Source organism: Esox lucius, chromosome 5, assembly GCF_011004845.1.
Source record: "Esox lucius isolate fEsoLuc1 chromosome 5, fEsoLuc1.pri, whole genome shotgun sequence".
Lineage (NCBI taxonomy): Eukaryota > Metazoa > Chordata > Actinopteri > Esociformes > Esocidae > Esox > Esox lucius.
The window spans coordinates 22,005,191-22,027,707 of record NC_047573.1 but is presented as its reverse complement, the minus strand read 5'-3'; the positions used below and the strand labels follow the sequence as shown (position 1 = coordinate 22,027,707).

The 22,517-nt window shown below is 46.2% G+C and overlaps 3 protein-coding genes across 8 annotated transcripts in view; 1 reads left to right on the top strand and 2 right to left on the bottom strand.

Annotated features, from left to right (window-relative positions):
• Positions 1 to 4,192, bottom strand: part of camkmt (calmodulin-lysine N-methyltransferase) — a 108,806-nt gene extending 104,614 nt beyond the window's left edge. For both annotated transcript variants that reach the window (XM_010888780.3, XM_020046913.2), the window contains exons 1-3: positions 3,852 to 4,192; positions 2,922 to 3,106; positions 2,758 to 2,822 (exon numbers count right to left, since the gene is read on the bottom strand). In XM_010888780.3, the coding sequence (XP_010887082.2) occupies positions 2,758 to 2,822; positions 2,922 to 3,106; positions 3,852 to 4,016 (415 nt within the window). In that variant the 5' untranslated portion in view covers positions 4,017 to 4,192. The remainder of the gene's footprint in view (positions 1 to 2,757; positions 2,823 to 2,921; positions 3,107 to 3,851) is intronic.
• A 116-nt stretch (positions 4,193 to 4,308) lies between these two features.
• On the top strand, positions 4,309 to 12,825 carry prepl (prolyl endopeptidase like). 4 transcript variants are annotated; one of them, XM_010888776.4, is made up of 15 exons: positions 4,309 to 4,648; positions 4,953 to 5,078; positions 5,157 to 5,223; positions 5,323 to 5,562; positions 5,648 to 5,774; positions 5,864 to 6,080; positions 6,219 to 6,410; positions 7,226 to 7,435; positions 7,579 to 7,754; positions 7,939 to 8,155; positions 8,356 to 8,505; positions 8,598 to 8,724; positions 10,669 to 10,757; positions 12,309 to 12,409; positions 12,734 to 12,825. In XM_010888776.4, exons 1-14 carry the CDS (start codon positions 4,514 to 4,516, stop codon positions 12,381 to 12,383), a joined length of 2,148 nt encoding a protein of 715 aa, XP_010887078.1. In that variant the 5' UTR covers positions 4,309 to 4,513; the 3' UTR covers positions 12,384 to 12,409; positions 12,734 to 12,825. The 4 variants fall into 4 exon arrangements, with proteins under 4 accessions (XP_010887078.1, XP_010887079.1, XP_010887080.1 ...); XM_010888777.3 differs by having other exon boundaries at positions 12,309 to 12,386; positions 12,734 to 12,824; XM_010888778.3 differs by having other exon boundaries at positions 5,341 to 5,562; positions 12,309 to 12,751.
• slc3a1 (solute carrier family 3 member 1) lies at positions 12,634 to 20,228 on the bottom strand. 2 transcript variants are annotated; one of them, XM_010888779.4, is made up of 10 exons: positions 19,473 to 20,228; positions 18,498 to 18,677; positions 18,235 to 18,377; positions 17,974 to 18,099; positions 15,748 to 15,867; positions 15,156 to 15,280; positions 14,727 to 14,928; positions 14,406 to 14,588; positions 13,534 to 13,656; positions 12,634 to 13,263 (listed from the first exon to the last, which is right to left on the bottom strand). In XM_010888779.4, exons 1-10 carry the CDS (start codon positions 19,885 to 19,887, stop codon positions 12,835 to 12,837), a joined length of 2,046 nt encoding a protein of 681 aa, XP_010887081.1. In that variant the 5' UTR covers positions 19,888 to 20,228; the 3' UTR covers positions 12,634 to 12,834. The 2 variants fall into 2 exon arrangements, with proteins under 2 accessions (XP_010887081.1, XP_028975953.1); XM_029120120.2 differs by lacking the exon at positions 12,634 to 13,263 and adding an exon at positions 13,389 to 13,456 and having other exon boundaries at positions 13,487 to 13,656.
• Between the last annotated feature and the right edge of the window lie 2,289 nt (positions 20,229 to 22,517).

Sequence of the window (22,517 nt, the reverse complement as noted above, 5' to 3'; positions counted from 1 at the left end):
ACACTTTCAGAACAGGCGAAGCATGAAGGCAGGATCATCCGTTATAGGGCTATTGTATCTGAAGTCACATAAAAATGTGTGCACACACGCGCACAAACGCGCGCGCGCGCACACACACACACACACACACACACACAGGGGTGCAACATGTAAAGTCTCGGCCTGCCGGACAGCAGGGGGGGTCGTGTCACTGGGTAATGAGCGCGATTAAGAGACTAACAAGAGATGGAACCAAAGTGACAATGAGTGGGTCTGTAAAGGAGCCACATTATAAGCCAGCCTATTTCCAGAGACCCGCTGTGTCCCGACAGAGGTCTGAATGCAGGGCCCGGCTAAACCCACAGCGTGAGCCAGAACACCTCCCCGCAGAGCCATATGACGGCACAGAGTGACACCTCCGACTGGGGAGCCCTCCAGTGCCTTCCCGGAGACACAAAACCGTCTGTACCCGTCGTGTGACCTCGCCTCATGGCGCACTGGCCCGGCCGAGCCGCTCCGGGCCCCGAGTCAACAAGGACCTCGTCTCCACAGTTGAAACCTCTTGAGACCCGCCCGGGCCAAAACGGGACCCATTGTCCCCGGGAACCTTGATCCCGGCAGGAAACAACAACGGTCAAACCCAGAAAAGGAGCCCCCAGATTGCCTCCTCCTACATCCAATGAAGAGCAGAGCACCTAAGTCCACACATTTGCAGCACTAATCCAACAACAGCGTTTTGGACTCCCGTTTAGGAAGAGAAGGAACTGAGGGATAGTGGCTTGTACTCTCCTCGGGGGAGGATTTAGGGATGTACAAGGTGGGGTGGGAGTGAAGGGGGGCCAGGAGGGGGGCAGCTAACACAGGGCAAGGGGCACCCCCTCTTCAGACAATGAGCTCCTGAGCTTCCCCCCTCCTGTCTTTCTGACATGGACTTTTGGGGTGAAATGTTTGGGCCTAGCAATGCATGAGATCAATTAGGAGTGGTTGAGAGGAGGGTTTGAAAGGCCCCAGAGGTGACCCCGCCTGGCAGTGAAGACCCGGGGCCCGGGGGCCCCTACCTCTAGCAGCTCCACCTTCCTCTTTCTCTGGTAAACCAGAGCAGCGGTGGGTCAAGGAGCCAGACGGTATCCAAACCGGTGACCGGCTCCTCCAGCCTGGGACGGCGGTACACAGAGGGGGGGGGGGGGGGACACCGCTGGGGTCACTGAAGGGAACAGACAAAGCTGAAAGCCACGCACTCAACAAAGGAAAGGAGCCGGTCGATGCATTGGAAGAAAGAAAAAAAATACTGAGACGCATAAGTACGATAGCATGAGGACGCACCACTGTTACGCGGAATCCGGACTCTAACCAAAGACTGTAAAGATACTCAACCCTAAGTCAACAAGTTGGGCAGCGGATCAGCTCCCCATGCCAAAACAGGTCAGACAAGGTTAAGCAGGTAGGATCATTCGCTAGCTAGACAAATAACCCCAAAAAAACATAGCATACAGCTGTCTATTTCCTATCACATCAATCTCCGTCTAGACAGAACTCTAAAAACTTGATAGGGGTCCATTTCAGAAGTAAAGGTAATCTGTTGCATGGCGATAAAGCTTTGTTATTACACTATTGTACTTAAGGGTCAGAATGCATTTTACAATTACCTTTGACCGCTACTTTACACAGGCTAGGCCTACAGGTACTTTTAACTCAGCAGGTCAAAGGGAGCCAGGCCTGGGATTGCCTGATAATTATTTGGGTCTGCCTTCAGCTCTATCAGTATTAGCGGACATACTGTGTGAACTAATACTGTGGCTGCAATTCTCGGACTAACTATAGCCCTAGTCTTGACCTCTCCAACAACCACAGATCACAGACTTGACCCCTGTGTTGCCATCTGACTCACAGATATGACCTTCTAAAACCCATAGCTATGAGTCCACAGGAATGTCCTCTGAACCCATCCCTTCAAACACAAGCTGTTCTTATTATCTCCCATCAAAAGCTGACACCAAGAAATACTATGCTTACCATTTTCCCTTTTACAACTAGTTAGCTACAACATATGTCGTATATCCTGGGTGGAAAAGGATTTCTGTTAAAAGGAACACACAGAATAAAAAGGATTCAAAAAGCCCCACAGCAATAAAATCACAACACCACAGTTCGAGCTCAGCGGAAAGCTAGTTAGAACAACGACAGCAGCTTTGGCCAATCCGTTCCTATCATCATGTGAGAAGAATGCTCAGGTATGTGGACCTGCTAAAGGGCAGGCTGGTGGGGATCACATGATCATATGAGCTCAAACCCAGGAAGGCAGAATGGGGCAGCTCTGCTGAGGCGATCCCGTATGAATACTGTAGCTCAGCGCTGCCCGCTAGTGGGAGAACTGAGAGTTGCGGCCTTCCCTGAGGGGGTCCCCTAATATCTACAACAAAACTGTCGGATCCACTGACCACACTGTTTTTCAGTTTTATAGACGACGGTACGATGCGATTGTCACCGTGGCAACAAGCCAGACCACACTGTCTCCATTTCCATGGCAACACATTTGCTGGACCTCATAACCTATCATCATAGCGCTGATTTGTTTGGATTCCACAGCTTAACCTCAGTATGCTCTCCGCAGTAAATATAATGGATTTTGACTCCCTCCCTTTAAGGGTTACTTACCTGAATGGGTAGTGTGTGTGGGTGTGGTAAACAGTGTGTAACAGAATGTAACCGTAAAGACACAGCCATCTGGGCCATTCACAAACACTCTTTAACACTGACGTTTATGAAGGACGTACTCACAGACATTTCCGGTATTGTCAAAACTGCTGAGCACCTCATCCACCCTTATGGGACCTAGGTTATCTCTGAAAAAGAAATAAGATTATACTGGGTGTTTGTGAGTGTACGTGTGTGTTTGCAAACTGCCAAGCTCACTTATAGGACAACAAGTGTTCCAATCCCACCTGAGAAAGGCACTAAACTCTGGAAAGGAGGCACTTGTGTATTCCACCCACTGGACTTCAGAGGGGTCACCTGGCTCTGACTGAGTGACCCTATGTCTGTTGAACAGGCTGAAAGAGGAGAATCTCCGGACAGACACCTGCTTGACCTCGGAGTCTGCGGTGTCCAGCTGCTTCTGCCTCAACACCTGAGAAAAACAAGCATGGCACCTGTCAAACCTGACGTAACTTGACATGACCTGAAAGAACAGCACCCCCAATACTGACTTAAGTGACAAAGCCTGCTTTTTACACAGACAGCTCCATTGTTATACACTTTTTTCTTCACTAGAAGATCAATCGGATCAGCTATGACAAAATGAGCTGATGTGATGGTCAAAAGACAAATGAGTGTAGGTAAAAGTCAGAATTGGGCTGCCTGTGTAAATTACAGTGAGCCTTCTATCTAGTGTAGAAAGTGAAGGATTCAGGGATCGGATGTGGCTCAGGGCTTTATTGTTTTATCCTTGAAACAGTTGAAACATCACAGTTCCTTTAGTAGTAAAGCCAGTAGCTTGACAGGTGACACCTTCAGTTACCTATTGCTTGTGATCTTGTTCAGTGCAACAAATGTATGTAACTTATTTCTGGCATCTTTACTAACATAAATTACAACAATACTCAGTTAGTTGATAAAGCAGTATGACATTGGAGAAATTTGCTTTTTTAATAATACTGTAGTAACTGATATGCAATTCACCCTGACACTTTCATGGTAACAAACCCCAACTAATACGGGGGACTGGGATATCTTCAAGTTCCACACCTTTCTGTACAAATAGATAGATCCATGAATGGTAAAATCGCCGATAAAGCTAAATACAACAGTGTTATTGTGCAATGCCACATTGCCAGTTGACAACAAAACCACTGCAAGTTTGACAGTTGCTTTACCTGTCGCAGAAGAGTCCATCGTGCACGTGCCACAGCGGTTCCACAGTTAGGGTCTCTATCGGATTGGTGATCTTTAATGAGCTCTTTTTCTTTCTTTTCTGACAAGGACGGCGACCCTGATTCGTGATGTTGGCATTTTTCTGATCCTGTCAACTTCCCTTCCATTCTCTCTTTACTGTTTTATGCAAAATCTAAAACAAACAAAAATACTAATGCACAGTGTGAAGCGACACGGTCTCATAGAGCGTGTGTGGCTCTGTAGTTCACAAAACAGGACAAATAAGGCGGTCATCTGCCGGTAAACCGCTCAATGCTCCGGTGTAAGTCAAGAAAGCATGCCACTTCCGTACACTATGATAGCGAGCCATACTAATTCATAACCAACTTAATCGAACGCAAATCTTCGTTATAAAACTTAAGTCATCTAGGATTGATTTGTTTTGCCTAGCATCTACGCCATCAAACGGCGCTCAAATCATGACAGCGGTTTGAAACGGTATCCGCTGTTGGGAGTCCGCGGCTATGTTATTATTATTTTTTATTTTTTCAAAATTATGGATTTTTAGAGCGTCAAAATAGAACATACTTATACATTTCTTAGCACATAAAATGTGGACCGACTTGGGGAAAAATTACGTTAAAAACACACGATACCAGCTAATATGTGGTCTATGACTGGTCTATATTCGTGTCTTAGGGTTCTGATTTGGAGGGGTAAATGGAGTCGAGACCACTGTCTTTTCACGTACGGACGTAAAGCACGGATCTTCCAAACGATAGCATGTCGTTACACAGTGGTAAAGCTACTCTAACTCACCATCCAACAACTATTTGGGCTTTTACAAAGCAGATCTTTAGCTCTGATTACTACCCTCATCAATTTTTCAGTAATGATACTTGGGATCTGTTACCTACAAACCTATTAGCCTTGTGGTAACCAAAGATAAGGAAGTGAATACTTCATAGAAACTGATCCTGATAGACACTGGGCTTTGATTTTTGTTCTAGGAAGTGATACTCAGTCACAGAGACACAGGCATTCAGAACCAGTGCCAGTCACGCTTTGAAGTCACTCCATACATGTGTGTTATTGTATTTCAGAACACCTACAGCACCACAACGGAGTACAGCTCCCAAATCCGGACATACAGGAGCCTGGAGAGGTCTTTCAAGAAAAGATTAAGGGCCATATATCGGAGGTTCTCTGAAGTTCCAGACAATACAACGGTAAAGTTGTGCTTGTTGTTAAGAAACACTGATTTTAAAAATAGTTGTCATTCGACTGACATGCAGATCTTTCCCCAGTTCCACGGCCATAACCATGTATACTTCATAGAGGCAGATGGCATTTACAGAATGGATACCAGGAAAGGTAATCACCTAAAGACAGACCCTTCCCTAAGAACACAATTTTCTGTCATTGTCCAGTGCAGAGGGGTCAATTACATTCTACAATGTATGGGGTGAATTGGTGACGGACTGTCCGCAGGTGACCCGGAGCCCGAGAAGGTGTTGTGTTTGGCCTCTGTGGGGGAGAGAGGTGGAAGCCTCCAGAGGGTGCGTCTCTCCCCCAGCGAGCAGGTCCTGGCTGCCACGGTGAAGAGCCCCCACAGGGAGGAGGCCAGGTGTGTCCTGGTCAGGCTAGGAGACGGAACCAGAGCCCTTGACCCACCTCAGCCTCTACTCACCGTCGACAAGGTCTTCAGCTTCGGTGAGCGCGAGGACCAGAGACGTTCAGAATGGAGTGCTCCGCTTAATTCGGCTGTTGAAACAACCGCACGTGCGTGTGTTTTCAGAATGGGCTACGGACGACATCCTGTTCTACAGCAGTCAGCAGGGCCTCGGGTGTCACCGTGTGTTCCGTCTGGACCTGACTTCCCCGGGGAACAGCGGCACTCTGGTGTACCACGAACAGCAACCTGAGTAAGGCTAACACCGGGGCCCCGGTCGTCACGCTGGTGACACACAGAACACGTGTTCAAGTTCTGTGCTCTCTTTATGTGCTCCTTCAGTGTGTTCGTGGAGGTGAGTCTCTCCAGGGACAGGAGGCTGGTGCTTGTCAACTGCAGCAGTAAGAGGAGCTCTGAGGTGTGGCTGATTGGCAGCGAAGCCCCCCTAAGGGAGCCGGCTCTGGTCCAAGCCCGCCTCCCTGAGTTGTTGTACTTCGTAGAGCACTCCCACGGCCAGCTGTACATTCTGGCCAACACCGGGCCTGGACAGGAGTACCAGGTAGCCCTCCGTCCTACGTAATTACATGGTCATTGATAGCATTGATTTCTATGACTCAGTGGACAGGTTGATCCACAAACTGAGCAAACACACTGTGTGTGTGTGTGTCGGTTAACATCCTGTTCATCATCCATGCAGGTTTTGAAAGCACCTCTCTTATCCCCAACCATGGAACACTGGGACCCAGTTTGTACCCCTGGCACTGGAAGAGCTGTGAAAGACATGGAGGTGCTCCAGAACCATTGTGTGTTGGCCACCAGGGACCCGTCTGGCCTGCTGGGACTCCAGGTGGTCCCACTAGACCAGACAGACACAATGTGGAGCGTTCAGGTGACAGAAAGAGCTTCATGGTTTAATTACTTAGGACGTGGTTTGAATTAAAATGTGTATTTAAAGTACTTGTAAAGTTACATTAGGCAACAAAGAAATATACCAACATTTCCTGTAATACCCAAAAATAGTGGAGAGGTGTTTTTCCATTGTGGTTCACTGACAGACTGGCATGGGCAGAGGACCCCATTTATCTTACTACTGAGGCAGTTGGTGATAATTCTGCTGGTTATGAAAATGTTTAACTGTGCACTGCTAATGAGTGGGTAGTGTATGGGTAGTTTACTGGTAGGATGAAGGTAGTGTCTTGGTTCTGTGATGGAAGTATGAAAGTAGTGAACTGGTTGTGTGATGGTAGTGTACTGGTTGTGTGATGGTAGTGTACTGGTTGTGTGATGGTAGTGTACTGGTTGTGTGATGGTAGTGTGAGAGTAGTGTACTGTTTCTGTGATGGTAGTTTGCGGGTAGTGTACTGGTAGTGTACTGATAGTTTCAGGGTAGTGTACTGGTAGTTTCAGGGTAGTGTACTGGTAGTTTCAGGGTAGTGTACTGGTAGTGTGCAGGTAGTATTTGCCAAGCTCCTTGAAAAACACTGTTCTTAAAAAGCTATCTCACCCTGTCTCAGACACATCACCATCGATCCCAAACAAAATGAAGTTCAGGTGGTCAGCGGGTTGTTTTAGAGGTTTTGCTTTGATAGGCTAGCATCGGTTGTCACTCTGTCTCTTATATCAATAATTTGATTGCAAGGCGGGACTTTTCAGATGGATGATCATGTGACTTCCTCTTTAACCACCCTGTCCTCAATCTGTCAGCTGCCACAGTGGGCCTGTGCCATAGAGACCAAGAGAGCTGGGCTGACCGACAGTGGCTGGCTGGAGTTCCTCCTGTCGTCTCCGGTCCACCCTCCTGTCCTGTATTGTTACTCCCCCAGGGAGAACAACCTCCTCTTACAGGAGGAAGAGAGAGAGGAGCGCAGGACGCCCCAGGATTATCACACAACCCGACTAGAGGCACCCAGCCTGGTAGGCTGTATCTGAAACACACACACACACACAATTGATTACTGCCTTCTTATTTCTCTTTCTTTATTTATCTGTCTGCCTACCTGAATCTGTCTGTCTGCCTACCTGAATCTGTCTGTCTGACTGACTGACTGTCTGTCCAGGATGGTACCATAGTGCCCCTGACTGTCTTCCACACATCTGTCCTGGAGGAGCTGAGCTGTGCTCCACTTCTGGTGCATGTGTACGGGGCCTATGGAACAGACCTCAACATGGACTTCAGCCCAGACAGGAGACTGCTGCTTGAGGATGGCTGGGCTCTGGCCTACTGTCACGTCAGGTAGCACTTCATCTCCCAGGATCCATTGTGCCACAGACATTTTGGCGCTTCGTATCGGATAACGTCTGTAGCCTTGATTGGCTGTTTCACTTGTTAGTGCACCCGTTGCAATATATTGTCTAGAACAGATATTGGTATATGTCACAGCTTCTTCATGTATGAGCCCTGTCGTGGGTGTTGATAGGGGCGGTGGTGAGCTGGGCCTGGGCTGGCACAGACGGGGTCGTATGGAGGGTAAGCTGAGAGGAGTGGAGGACCTGGCTGCCTGTATCCACAGGCTCCATGACCTGGGAGTGTCCAGACCCTCCCTTACTGCTCTGACTGCCCGCAGTGCCGGGGCCATACTGGCGGGGGCGCTCTGCAACCTACACCCCCGTCTCATACGAGCTGTCACACTCCAGGTAAAACCGCCTCACCCGCACGGTCCCGTTTTTCCACCCCTATGCCGTCTGTTCTGTCAGGCCTGTACAAACACCCGAACGACACGAACGCATGATTGACGGGAGCATCCGGGTTACCGTACAGCCTGTTGTCCTGAGGAGGGATTAGGCCCTGACCTTCACGAGTCGCTGGTCAGGTGATGCATGTCTCTGGTCTCCAGGCTCCGTTCCTGGACGTGCTGGGCACCATGCAGGAGCCCGGTCTGCCGCTGACCCTGGAGGAGCGCGGCGAATGGGGGGACCCGCTGGCCGACCCCCGTCACAGGGACGCCATCGCCTCCTACTGCCCCGTTCACAACATCACACCTCAGGCGAGCTGCTTGTCAATCATACAGCGCACAGTTAAAAAATACGCTAGCAGACATTACCCAAGCAAATTTTAAAATGTCTGTCTCCGCCACAGCTCTACCCCTCCATGCTGCTGACAGCCTACAGAGGAGACAGCAGGGTGCCTTTAGCCGGGGTGATGCGGTATGTGGAGAGACTCAGGGAAGCGATCCACACACACCTCAATGGCCACCCGGAGACTGGTGAGTAGGTGAACCCCCCCCCCCCCAAACGCTTGACTGTCTAATGAGGGTTCATTCTCCCCGGACAGCCGATCTGGTTGGGGTCCCTGGAGAGGCGCCGGTGTTCCTCTGGAGTTTGACATAATGGATCATGGTGGTGTGAAGGTCTATATCCTGTACAGTGCAGGGGTCACCTTGTATCACAGCAGCTCCGTGTTAGTCAGAGTCAGCGAAACGCACTTGAGTCCCGTCAGCTCGTTACCTCTGTAATATTCTCGCACAGACTCTCTGTCTTTCTCTTTTACTTTCTGTATCTCCGTTTCTCCATTTCTCTGCTCTCTTTCTTTCTTTCTCTCACTCTCTTTTCCATTCAATTCATTGGCGTGGGAAACATTTTGTTAAATATGCCAAAGCAAATGAAAAATTAGAAGATCAAATTTGAAAGTGAAGAGAAATTCAAAATGATCCTTACAAACAGGGAAGGTTTAAAAAGAGAAAGGCTTTCGAAATGTTGTGTTATTAGCTGTGTACAATGATCCAACAAGTTATTTTAGACACTCTTTCCAAAAGTAGGGTTTCAATTATTTTCTAAACATGGCAGGGACTCCAGTGGCCTGGCTTCAAGGGGAAACGGGTTCCACCATTAGAGTGCCGAGACAGAGAAGGGTTTTGACTGGGCTGAGCGGGTCATCCCCTCCTGTAGGTTGTGGGATGGACAAGAGACCAGAGGTGGCAGAACCAAGAGCTTGGGTATGGATGTAGGGTTTGAGCATTGCCGGTTAGGGAGGGGAAGTTCCCCCAGTTGCTCTCTAGGAAATCACCACGGCCTAGTTGTAGGTACTATATACTAAAAAGCTTCCTCTGTAAGCTATTGGAGTGTGGAGAGAAGCGGGGTCACATGGGCAAACTTATGAAGGTCAAACACCAGACATGCTCTTTTGTTGACCCCCCCCTCCCCCCCCAGTGTGTTAAGTTAAAAATACTTCATTTTATTTTTTCTCATGATTTGGGTTGTCTAACTGTTGTTCTTTTGGGCTCTGTGGGATCTGTTTGTGGTTGTGGTCTGAGTCCCGATTTGTATTGTATTTATATTCTGGGTACCAGGTTCGCTGTAGATAAATGTTTCCCTCTCTCATCAACGTCCAGTCTCTTACCTTCTTATACACACATTATCTGTTTAATGCATACACCGTTGTTGCACGAGTGCCTGTGTGTGTGTGTCTGTGAGAAATATATTATTATATACTGTCAGATAAACATTATCTGTCTAATTTTCTCTCTAACACACACACACACACTCATGCACACACACACGAGTATACACACATGCAAGAGAGTGTCTCTTCCTAATCTCTCCCCCTCTCCTGTCTTTGATAAAGTGCTGATGGCATACCCACAGCCAGCCCCATTAACATGTTTATGAGAGAGTGTATCAGCCAGATAGATAAGCAACAATACGCTGGGTTATGTCAAGGTCAGGAGGAGGCTTGTGAAACAGCACAGGGAGTGGGGCGGGCGGCGGGGTGGTGGTGGTGGGGGGGTCGGGGATGTGGGCGGGGGCGGGGGGGGGGGGTGGTCAGCCGTCAGATAAAAGAGAGATGACTGAGGACTTTTCTGGATTGGAGCTCTCTTCGTTTCCACTGCACTTCTCATTAAGCACATTGATCACAGGAGGAAATGCAACACTACGGAGCGCACCAGCCACTCCGCATAGCAGGAGAAATGTCTGTTGCCACGTGCATGATAGACTGTGTTCTTTATTGGTCTCAGTCGGCAGTTTTAGAGGGCGCGGACACTGCTTTAGGTCAAAAACACCATCAGACTGCATCTGCTGATCCCGTGATGTAGTCATGTGCATGAGATGAGCTGACGCCATGTCCGTCGGTCACTCGAGCTGGACATGACTGCACAACGCAATGGTTGTTAGCTAATTGTCCGTTCGTGTTTTGTCGTCTCCCTCTCCAGAATCTAAGCCAACACCTAGAGTCGTTCTGGACCTGCAAACGGGTGCCGACCACTTTGGCCCGGAGGACTTTGAACTGTCTCTGACTGAGGTATCTATGGGCTCTCCCTTCGGTTATGAAGTCCACAACAGTATTCACTGATCAGTCTCTGAATGGCACCTTATGTCCTATATTGGGCACTCAGAGCCGGCTCTAGCCTTGCGGGGGCCCCACTTGACACTGATTTAATGTAATTCTGCTTGTTTTGTCATGGTGCAAGAAAGAAAGTTGTTTTTGTATTATACAGCTGTTTCTGTTAGGTCCAGAAATAATTTTACTCTGACACAGGTTTTCTTATTTTGGCTGTTCACCAAAATATATTGGAGTTTCAGTTAAATAATGAATATTGGACAAGTAATTGGACACATGACTCAAAAGCTGTTTCATGGACAGGTGTGGGCTTGTCCTTTGTTATTTCTTCATCAGTTAAGCAGGTAAGAGTTCTGGAGTTGATTCCAAGTGTGGCATTCACATTTGGAAGCAGTGAACCCACAACATTCGGTCAAAGGAGCTCTCAATGCAAGTGAAACAGGCCAGTCTTAGGCTGCAAAAATAAATTCCATCAGAGAGATAGGCTTAGCCAAAAAACATCTAAAAAAGCCAGGCCAGTTCTGGAACAGCATTCTGTGGACAGATGAACTGCCAAATTCTCTGGAACGCCTTTAGAGACAGCTTATGGTAGAGAAATTAACATTAAATTCACGGGCAACAGCTCTGGTGGACATTCCTGCAGTCAGCGTGCCAATTGCACACTCCCTCAAAACTTGCGACATCTGTGGCATTGTGCTGTGTGATGGAACTGGACATTTTAGAGTGGCCTTTTATTGTGGCCAGCCTAAGGCACACCTGTGCAATTATCATGTGGTCTAATCAGTATCTTGATATGCCACACCTGTGAGGTGGATGGATTATCTCGGCAAAGGAGAAATGCTCACTAACACAGATTTAGACAGATTTGTGAACAATATTTGAGAGAAATAGGCCTTTTGTGTACATAGAGAAAGTCTTAGATCTTTGAGTTCAGCTCATGATAGATGGGGGCAAAAGCAAAAGTGTTGTGTTTATAATTTTGTTCAATGTATTTCCAGACCTAACTGAAGGTGAATGACAAAATCAAACAGGTCGGGCGCCCCCTGGAGGTAGGGGCAGTTGGGCGCATGCTCTGCCTACCTGGTCGATATTCAACCATGATGACAATTACTTTGTTTAGGTTCCACCTAAAGACAAATGTGTATAGTTTTGACCAGTTTTAAAAGCTTTAATAACAGATTGTTATTGAGACATTAGGTTTGAGCTATTGATTTCCTTTGACCATTACCTATCAAATGAATATTATTTTACTGATTGGTCCCAAGATGAGTTTGAGGTGCTGTTTGCTACAGCACACACTGACAAAGAGTCCTTATACTCCGTAGTAACATAAACAGAAGAACACCGATAAGCATCACTCTAACCTCCCGACTGAGGTTGCTGAGTTCTAAACACCGATTGGTGTTGATATTGAGCTGTGTGCACTCCCAGTAACACGATTACAGCATTACATAATAATGTTCTCTGTCTGGCCTGACAGCCCACTCTTCTCTCTCTCCCTCCCCCACTCAGAGTGCTCGACAGTTGGCCTTTCTCCACACAGAGCTGGGCCTGAACCAGCAGAAGACAAAAAACAGGCGGAAGTAGAAGGTGCGGCGAGGCCGTATATAGAGGTCCGTGTGTGATATGTGTGTTCAGTCGTGACATCAGAATGTGTCTAAGGGGCTCCCGTGTTGCTCAGTTCATAGAGCATGGGAGTTAACACGTCAGGGTTTCGGGTTCAATTCCCGTGGGGAGGGCGTCTGAAATGATATGCTCTCACTACTGTAAATTTGCTCCGGATAAGATAATTGCTAAATGTCTTAAATGTAACCTTGTGTATGGGCGCCGACTAAATCATGTGATGAAAAAGACATTTACAACACCGATGCTGTTTTTAATGAGAACAAATTGTCGTTGTTTTTTTTCTTTCTTTCTTTTATGTGCACACCCAACAGTAAACACACTTAAACGTACACAGACTCAGTCACAGTCAGTCTCATCACGACACGTCCGATTGTCAATGCAGATGAGGATTTCTACTCTGACGCCGAAGTACTCAGCACTTGTAGAGAATGTCAAGGGCCCCCAGGTAACAGGCCTTCTCTGAGACGAAGCACCGGGAGGCGTGGCCGGGGTTGAAGCGGACGTGGGCGTAGTACTCCATCAACAGCCCCTCCCCCCGGGCCGTGGCGATCGAGGACTTCTCCACCTGCCTCCCGTCGTTCTCCTGCTTGGTGCTCATCCGCACCGTCATCCGCTCCGGCAGCTCCTCGACGTCCGAGAGGTCCAGAACGGAGTCCTCCCCGAAGTTGAGCACCACCAGGAAAGCCTTGTCCAGGCCGTCCATCTCCCTCAGGAAGGCGAAGACGTCCGTGTTGCTGCGGACGTAACACATCCAGCCCCTGTGGAGAGGCAGCTCCGCCTCCCGCAGGTTACTAAGAGCCCGGTACTGAGCCAGAACTGAACCGCTGTCCTTCTGCTGGGCCTGGGGAGAACAGATCGGGTCAAAACCATGGTAGTATGCTACTACAGTATAGACATGACATCATAATCATTTTCAGTCCTGCATTTATTACTTAGTACTGTTAATTACTTGGCATGGTTAACACAGTTATTACTTCTATGAGTATGGTTAACACAGTTATTACTTCTATGAGTATGGTTAACACAGTTATTACTTCTATGAGTATGGTTAACACAGTTATTACTTCTATGAGTATGGTTAACGGTTGTCTAAGAGAGGCCTGAACTCTACCTCCACGTTGACTGTGGTGTAATTGGGGTGCAGAGGCAGCCAGGTGTTATTGGCGTCACTGAAGCCGGCGTTCGGCCCAGCGCTCCACTGCATGGGGGACCTCTGAGGGTCGCGACTGGAGTTCTACACGAGGAGAAACAAGTTTCAGCGTCAGCTGATTATTATACAAGCAGGCCCAAAAGTAGTAGGACCAGAGAGCTGATCCTACTTCAGACCAAGGGCTTTTGTGCCATAGCATGCGATGTCACGGAATGTTCGGATATAAATATTTGCTGTATAATGTCTTTCCAGTAGAACAGTGTTTCCCGAACTGAAGGTGAATAATGTTCTCTGTAACCTGCCAAAAGCCCCGGCCGCCGCAGCCAGCAAAAAACTAAACATCGCTGAGTTTGTACTAAATAGAAAAGACAAACTTATTTCATCAAATAAACATAAAACCAGTCCCATTTCAATGCAACAAGATAAAACCAGTCTTGACTTTGTTTTCTGAGCAAGGGTGCATCCGAGGAGGATTCTGCTGGCCCATGAGCGCTCCTCTCAGCCAGCAAGTGGATCCACTTTGTTTTGTAATAAGTGGATCCACTACTGTTTTTTGGTAGTTAGTGAGTTATTAGCCCAGTTATAAGTGAGAAACGGTCAGCAAGTAGGCGAGATGTGCTTTGTCTTCGACTATCCTGAACCCTCTGTAGAATTGTGGCGACAACCTAAGAACCACGAGCGTGAGACGTCCCAAAATTGGGAGGAAGAAAAATGGGCTAATTAGTTGGAGATGATAATAAATAAACACGTACACGAGCACATTAGCCGTGGCGTTTCCGTCCACATTCAGAACATTTGACTTGCGTCCGTAACCGCGTCCTCGGTACACTTACAGGGTTAAATTGTCCAAAGGGGTCCTGAATCTGGTCAAGGGTCACATTGATGTTCTCCATGCCGATCTCCTCTCCGTAGTAGGTGGTGGGCGTGCCGGGCAGGGTGAGCAGTAGCATGTTGATCACTCTAATGTAGTCTAGACCAGCGCTGGAGGAGATGCGAGGCTTGTCGTGGTTCCCAACCTAAGCACAGAGAGTGGAACCAACCTCTAGCAAGGACACTGTGCAATTTTGATCAGTATGGCTTTATATCAACAATAGAAAATGTATTATTACACTATACGTCTGTAGTTGACGTGTTGCATTTTTCTGACTACTCACCACCCAGTTCGGCCATTTCCCTTCAGGCATGTTGGCCAACCACAGACTGACCAGGCCTTGAGCCCCAGCTCCAGTCAGATTTCTGGGAAGGTCAAGCAGGTAGAAGTTGAAAGGGATGTCGCTCTCTTTGACGTTGGGCGTCCCATAGTACATCATGGTCTTCTCAATCTCTTCGTAGTCGTAGGACTCTGTTATCATTACCCTGTTGGACACCACACATTAAATCACGCCACTAACCTGAACGTTTGTCAGAATATGACCAGTCGGCCACTCTTGACATGAACCCGTGTACCTGGGAGGTACAACGCAGCTACGCGTTAGTGACACTGTAGTTCCCTAGAACAATAGAAGTTATGAAAGACGAATAGAGCATCTTCATGTTAAGCATCGGTGACGTGTCTTTCGATGGGGGAAGGGCCAGCGGATCACCTGTATCGGCCTGGTTCCCGGCTGTAGACCTCCATTTCTGCCCTCCAGTCGCGCAGGATGTCATGCAGCCCCAACTGAGACGCAGTGTAGTCATGGTGGAGCTCAAACTCCGTGTCAATTGTCTCCTGAAAGAGTTGCAAATGGGAGAGGAGTGAGGGAATCCGAGGAGAAAAAGGAGAGGCGGGAGGAATGTAATCAGGGTTGTGGCCTTCCTATTATGCACTCCCCTCATCTAGGCTCTGTGCTGCCACAGACAGACACGCTCAGGCTCGGTATAATTGCGGCGAATTAGGATAATCACGGCAAGTCACAAATCCGGAGAAATATGCTGCTTGTAATCTTTTTGGCCCCGGTTTTCTCTCAAGGGAAAGTTAATTCCCTCTGCTGAACAATCTGGTAACCCATTACAGAATGCCCAATGCTTCTCCTTTGTTATAATGTTGTTGTTGTTAGGTATTACTTTATACTCAAATATGCTAATTCGTCTGGCCTTTGATTACCTTCCCCTAAACCTGTTCTCAGTAACTGATTCACGTGAAAGAGGAGCACCTTCCCCAGGATCAGAGAGGTGGTGAAATAAGGTGAGACTTACCGGACTCTGTAGGGGATTGACCTGGGGCTCATTCCTCAGGTGTTTGGCCTCCAGAATGTGCTTCACAGCATCCATACGGAACCCATCCACTCCCTTCTCCAGCCAGAACCGAACAATCTCCTGAGAGAGGTGAAAGGAAGCAGTTAGGCAAGGCCTGCAGCGTTTAAAATCACCAACCCGTCACACTGAACATCGGCTTAGTGAAGAGAGCACGGCTCTGCGTACGTCATATAAATTGTATCCCAATATCATTGTACTGATTGTCACTGGAGTCATGTCCAAATGTGATGTCTACCTGTCCTCATAAATGAGTGCATCCAATTCAGCCAGGGAACCCCAGTTGGCATTAGCTCAGTGACACATCAGCTGATGTCTGGACCGCTTCTACCACAGTTTCAAGATTCCTAATCTAATATGGTGGTCTATTTAAATTGGTCAGGGTACTCAGTTTGTCTGCTACTCTGCTGATCGTCTTAGCATGTGGTTGCTAAACCCACTCAACACCCTTGACTGCACAGGTTGGTCCTGTTTCCTTCTGCAGAGGAATTGGTACTGCATACTTTATTTGTTGCCGTAGGTATTGCTATTATAATATTATAGTGATAATGTTATTGGCAGTATTGTATGCACCATCATGTGATGGCGGTGAGTTTCTCCAAAGAAACAGAACCTAACACCATGTATTTTTTCTCTAATAATGGTTAAACGAAGACATGGCGTGTCCTGTCTGAACTGTTACCACAGATGAAATGGTACACATCTAGTCACTGATCAACAGACCTGAAACTGACACAAACCTCTGGTTACTCATGCTCCCTGTCACTCCTGAACTTTACCTCCTCAGGCTCTGTGTCCAATTGTAAAAGTCTAAACCAGGTAGCTTCTCCGAGATAATGACGCCAAAGCAATCTGGACGCCAAAGCAAAGGAGATAGCATCCATCCATAATAACAACACATTGTTGAAGGCTAACAGACAAGGCTAATGGACAGCTCTCTGTTTGCTTTAATATGTGCTCAGTGGAGGTGGCATGCACTGTTTCGGCCAACTCTGGCTCATGGCCTTGCCTCATTGCAGTACATCCTGGCAGATTTGGGAGAGTCAAAGAGTGAGATGTGTGTCCTCCCAAGCTTATCACACTACTCGCTCAACTGGAAATACTCACCAGTGCCTACAAGCCACGGGCACCATGCCCAGGTAAGTCTTACTGTGTGAACTAACTCAGCATAAAGGCTTCTCTGTGACATGAGTGGGACATCAAGCTCTATTTGGCCCCACCTAGGTGACCTCGCCCGGGAAAATGATCACTCTGGTTGAATAGGACTGAACACAACTCCTCTCAGTTTCCCCTTATTCCTTCGCTCAGCACAGGCCAATGACAGTCTACTCTGCCTCTCGCTTTCATTGACCACTCAGCCCTCCCCTCTCAACCTGCACACTTCCAGAGAAACTGGGTCTAATTCCTACGAAATGCACAACGATCCATGTAGAATCATTTGATTGATCGAACTGAGAATGGATGGGATGAACAAACTGGATATTCTGGGATTCATCCACCCAAGACTCCAATAAACACTGAGGAATAAACAGTACCAGTCCAAAGCATGGACACACCCATTTTGGGCGTCCAGACTCCTGACGGGTACGGTATAAACATACATATATTACAGGCTTCATCGCGAGATGTTGATGTCGTCATTCCAACAATATTCATTTGGCTACATCCCAACCAGAAACCTTAAACGATCAGAAAATCCAGACCCTGCTGAAAGCCCATGCTGTTGCATTCAACTGTCTCCTGACAGAGCACCCAAACGACTGGACACACACACAGGATAAGGAAACGCAAAGTCTTCAAATCCATTAAAGAGGCAAAACAGCCTGAATCTACGTCGAACAACTCTGACTCACAGTGCCTACGGCGAAGACTACACGCCACCAAGGATCACGGAAGACAAAACTAGCTGCACTGATGTCACCCACTGATGGAGCCCTTTCTCGTTGACTGGCTAAAACATGTCTAGGCTGGCTTTGAGGCCGGCAACATCAAGCCGTCCAGAAAAAGCACTTGCTGCACCGGATGACCAGGTACTGTTGCTCTCACAGGCCGTCACATGGGACACTCTTAAGATGCCTGTTGACGTGGCCTCAATGATGGCGTCCTCGGTGAGCACCCATCGGTTTGACTCACACTCAGTGCGTATGTATTAAAACATGACGCTCTTACTGTCATCTCCCGTCGGACGTGTGGATTGCGGAAGTTGAGGTCGGGCTGCTCCTTGAGGAACTGGTGGTAGTAACACTGCTTCCTATCTTCAACGTACGTCCAGGATGTGTTCCCGAACACGCTCACCTGAGCACACATTCACACACACACACACACACACAAAGGGAAAGCATGTATTTGGTTAATACTCCAGTGTGGTCATCCCTCTACAACTGCAACTTCAATTAGACCAACTGACGACAGAAGGAAAAGGATTCTCACCCAGTTGTTAGGTGGGTGGGTACTATTGCAGTCGGCCCAGATGTAGTAATCCTTGTAGTGCTCGTGTCCACTCCTGCTGAGGTTAAACCACTGGTGCTTGTCACTGGTATGGTTAGGGATAAAATCCATTATCAACTTCAACCCTGGAAACAGACAAGTCAAACATGACATTTGGGCAGAGTTTTGACGTGGGGTGAGGAATCATGCAACTGAAACGACTGCACTCTTTGAAATACATACTGCCTGTTGTCCACATTCCTCACCTTTGTCATGCATGGCAGCGAGGAGGGCATCGAAGTCTTGCATGGTGCCAAATAGTGGATCGATGTCTCTGAAGTCTTCCACATCGTAGCCAAAGTCCTTCATGGGGGATTTGTAGAAGGGACTGATCCAGATGGCCTTGATGTTCAAGAACTCAATGTGTTCAAGTTGTTCTGTGATTCCTGGACAGTGTCAAACAACATTCCAGCATTGACTATGTGCATGAACTGTAGAAATTTGATAACAAATCCTAAAATGCTTTAGGAAATTTGACACAACAGCGGATTGTTTCATTTAGTGAATGAATGCCTATTTCTCTGATTAACCATTTTAGACTTATGAAGTAATTGTGTTGTGGTCAAAATTGGGCTTGAATTACTCATGAACACTGTCCACTGTGGTTCCTAACTAAAGCTGAGGTAGGAACCAGTTAGCTGACAAAGAGGTTGTAACTCATAAAGGTGTTAGTTTCCTTCATTCTGGGAAATGTGTGTGATTGTTTGGAGACTGATGTTTATGACCACCTATTCAACTAATTTAGGCCTATAAAATAAATGATGCATAAAACAAGATGCATAAAACAAGTGCAACTGGTGACCATGAACAACAAGTCAGACATCAATAGCCAACACAAAGTCAACCACATATTGGTATAGGCCAAGGATTGTCAACACGCAATTCTACCGCCACAAAGTATTTTCATAAAACATTTAAAGAAAAAGGTTTAATAATGTATCAGTATAATCGAGAAAATATTTTAAAATACAATCTATTATTTAGTAATTGTAATCATGTTCCTGCACCCCGACCATAAAATTGGTTGAATCTAGTTAGATACCTTTGATAAAAGTCTGTTCATGTACGCCATTATTCATATGACTTTAAACCTACTCAGGCACACATTTTCATTCAGTAGTACAATAAGGGAATGCGGACCACACAGGCTATGCAAAAAATACTACATTCATATCAAGTACCTTTGAGGTCTCCGACGCCATCGCCGTCAGAGTCTTTGAAGGAGCGTGGGTAGATCTGGTAAACCGGAGAAGACTGCCACCAGCTGAGGCACGCAGGGGACAGGGCGATCACTGTGATGGTCAGCGCGACCAACGCCAGTGTGCAAACGAGGATCAGCCAGAACAGGATCTCCCGTGGCAGCCGGTAGCGAGCTTGCTGCGAATATAAAAGCAGGACCTCTTTGGGCATGCCCGCGTAAGGCTTGATTTGTGTATAGGCATCTCCCTCTCCGTTTGGGGACCCACTGACCGCCGAGATCGTGTTCTCCGCGTCTCCATCAACAACACCCTCTGTCTTGTCAACTTCATGGAAGCCCGTGTTGTTGATGCACTCCCCAAGTTCCACATTGATACCGTTAGCACTACGCGAGCTCATTTCTAATGTGTGAAACACCTCGTTAGTGGAAAGAAACCGACTCAAATGTTATCATTTTCTCGAACAGCACTCTATAAATGTAGACGGAGGCCAGGGTCCATAGTACAGTCCCTCTCTTTCCCACTTGTTCTCTCCCTCTGTGGAATGTGGGAAATTGGAGAGCTGTCAGAGATTTCTTTCATGCTGTTTTTTTTTCCGGGTACTTTTTTCACAGCCAAATCTGGTCGACAGATTTGAATTAAGACAATTAACCTTTTTCTTTTACATATTTCAATAGAAAGGGTTTCAACCTCATTGATATTGAAACGTGTGTTTCTTTAAAGCGCTCCAATACTAATGTAAGTCCATTGTAGGAAATGGTTGAAAAATAATACCGTTGACGCTTCGGGACAAACTTAACCTTACAACGTACACGTAGAAATATAACGAATAGAACCAATCCAAAAGAAAGAAAATTCTATGATACATTAACACTGGTTCAGTAATGTAACGTACTGGGTACGTGTGACAGCAATGATCATTTTATTTTATTTGCTTTTTAAAATATATTAGTCCCTGAATGTATTTGGAAGGGAACAAATAAGTTGTTTACTAGACTCTTTATACTTTTTTCATGTTTTCTGTATGAATCATATCAATTATATAGCTGGATGTGTACAAAAACGTAAACAAAAGGAAAAACATACATATTTCATGGTTTATTTAACAAACTCACATTTTCATGTGTTCAGAAATTTGCAAACCCTTTCATTCAATAGCTTGGGCACCTTCATTAACAGTGATAACTTCACGTAAGCATCTCTAGTCACTAGGAAGTCTATGACATAGTTTTTGAGTGATTTTTGCCTAGTCCTCCTTACAGAACTCATCCAATATAATTAGTTGTCAGGGGTGTATGGTGTGAACTGCCCGCTTCAAGTCCTGCAAGACCATCTTGATTCAAGCCACTCAGATAGATTTGGTTGAATGCTTTGGGTTGTTTCGTTGGAAGATCCATCCATGGCCCAGTTTCAGCTCCTTCACTGATGTCCTGACATTCTGTTCAAGAATCCTGTAGTATACCTCAGAATTCATGATTTCTCTGATGATATGCAGTTAACCAGGTCCAGAAGAGGAAACACTATGGCTGTTAATAGATATTCTGCAAGGGTGTCCACTTCTAGGCCAAGTTGCTGTCATGTTAAATGCTCTCTATTTGTAAATGATTTGCCTCACAGTGGACTGATTGAGCTTTAATCTTTATGAGATGGTTGTATAGCTTGTCACAGACTGATGTCCTCTGAGATCTCCTTTCCTTTATGCATTGTGTGTTTTACATTCGCCTGTATGGGTAACACCAAAATGCCAAATTTTTTGTCTCTGTTTATCAGTCTCACCCAAACATTTTCTTACAGATCCCTTCTTTCATTGGTTCATTTGGGACCCAATCATTTACTCTCCTGAATGTATTTACCTACTCGATTGAACCAACGCTGCTTGGGTTTCACCTATTTTTGCACTAATTCCTTTTTAATTGTATTTTTCTTCTACATGCATGATTTCCTCTAAAACAATATATGTACTTGGTAACTATAAACCTGCTATGTCAGATAAAAAAATACTTGTTCTGATTAAATAAGGATTTCAAGGTGAACACTAAAAAAGGTCTATTATTGCACAAGCGGATCACATACTGTCAATCAGCACTGTACTCTTGTCATTTATGGGTCTGTAAGGGCAATGACTTCGCCATTAAAATCATCTGCCATTCAAGGCAGTAAAGTAGCTGTGAATTCAAACTTTATCTTTCCAGGTGACCTGGTTTAACATTCAGATGTTTGACGTGCCTTCCACTGGGTCATCAGGAAGGATCAGCCGATTGGAAGACTTTTTCCCACTTCACTACACTAAAAGTAGTGATGCTCATGTTGAATCCGTAGATGGAAAATGTCTTATTTGTGTTGCCATGACATTATAAACAAAGGGTGGACAAAATAACAAACCACATGGAGAAGGACTGTTGCTTTGATGTTCAATTACAAACCCAGCTGTAGAGGTCATACTAGGTTGATTGCTGGTTACCAGTACATTTCTGTCAGCTTCAAGAGGTTTGACAATTAGCACTTTCCAGGTTGGAAAGTGAGTGGTTGTGGATCAGAGGGCACATATCTGAACATAGTACAACATTGTCTGGGACCCGTTGTGGGTCAACAGCATTACACAAAGACCCAGAATGCATTTTTAAATGATCACCATTGTGTATTGAAAACAAACAGTCTAGATTTATGCTTGTTTTCTGTTTAAAACATTATGATAGACATTTTTGATGTTCAGTCTGAGGAAACCGTTTATCATCTGAATATCGACTGAAAATTCACCACTCGAGCATACATACACTTTCAGTGCCGTTTGTCTTCATTTTGTCATGTTTGTAAAACATTTATCACTCGGAAATGTTGAAAAATCTATGAAGTTGTGGAGATCTAAATTTACATGTGAGATTAAGGTTAAATATTAGATTAAGGTTAGGATATCATTTAGGGTTACAATTAGTACAAGTTGGAGTTTTTAAAGGCAATCAACATATCCTCATTAACAGTACAAAATACATGTGTGTGTGGGTGGATTGAAAGTTAACACAGAGAGCATAG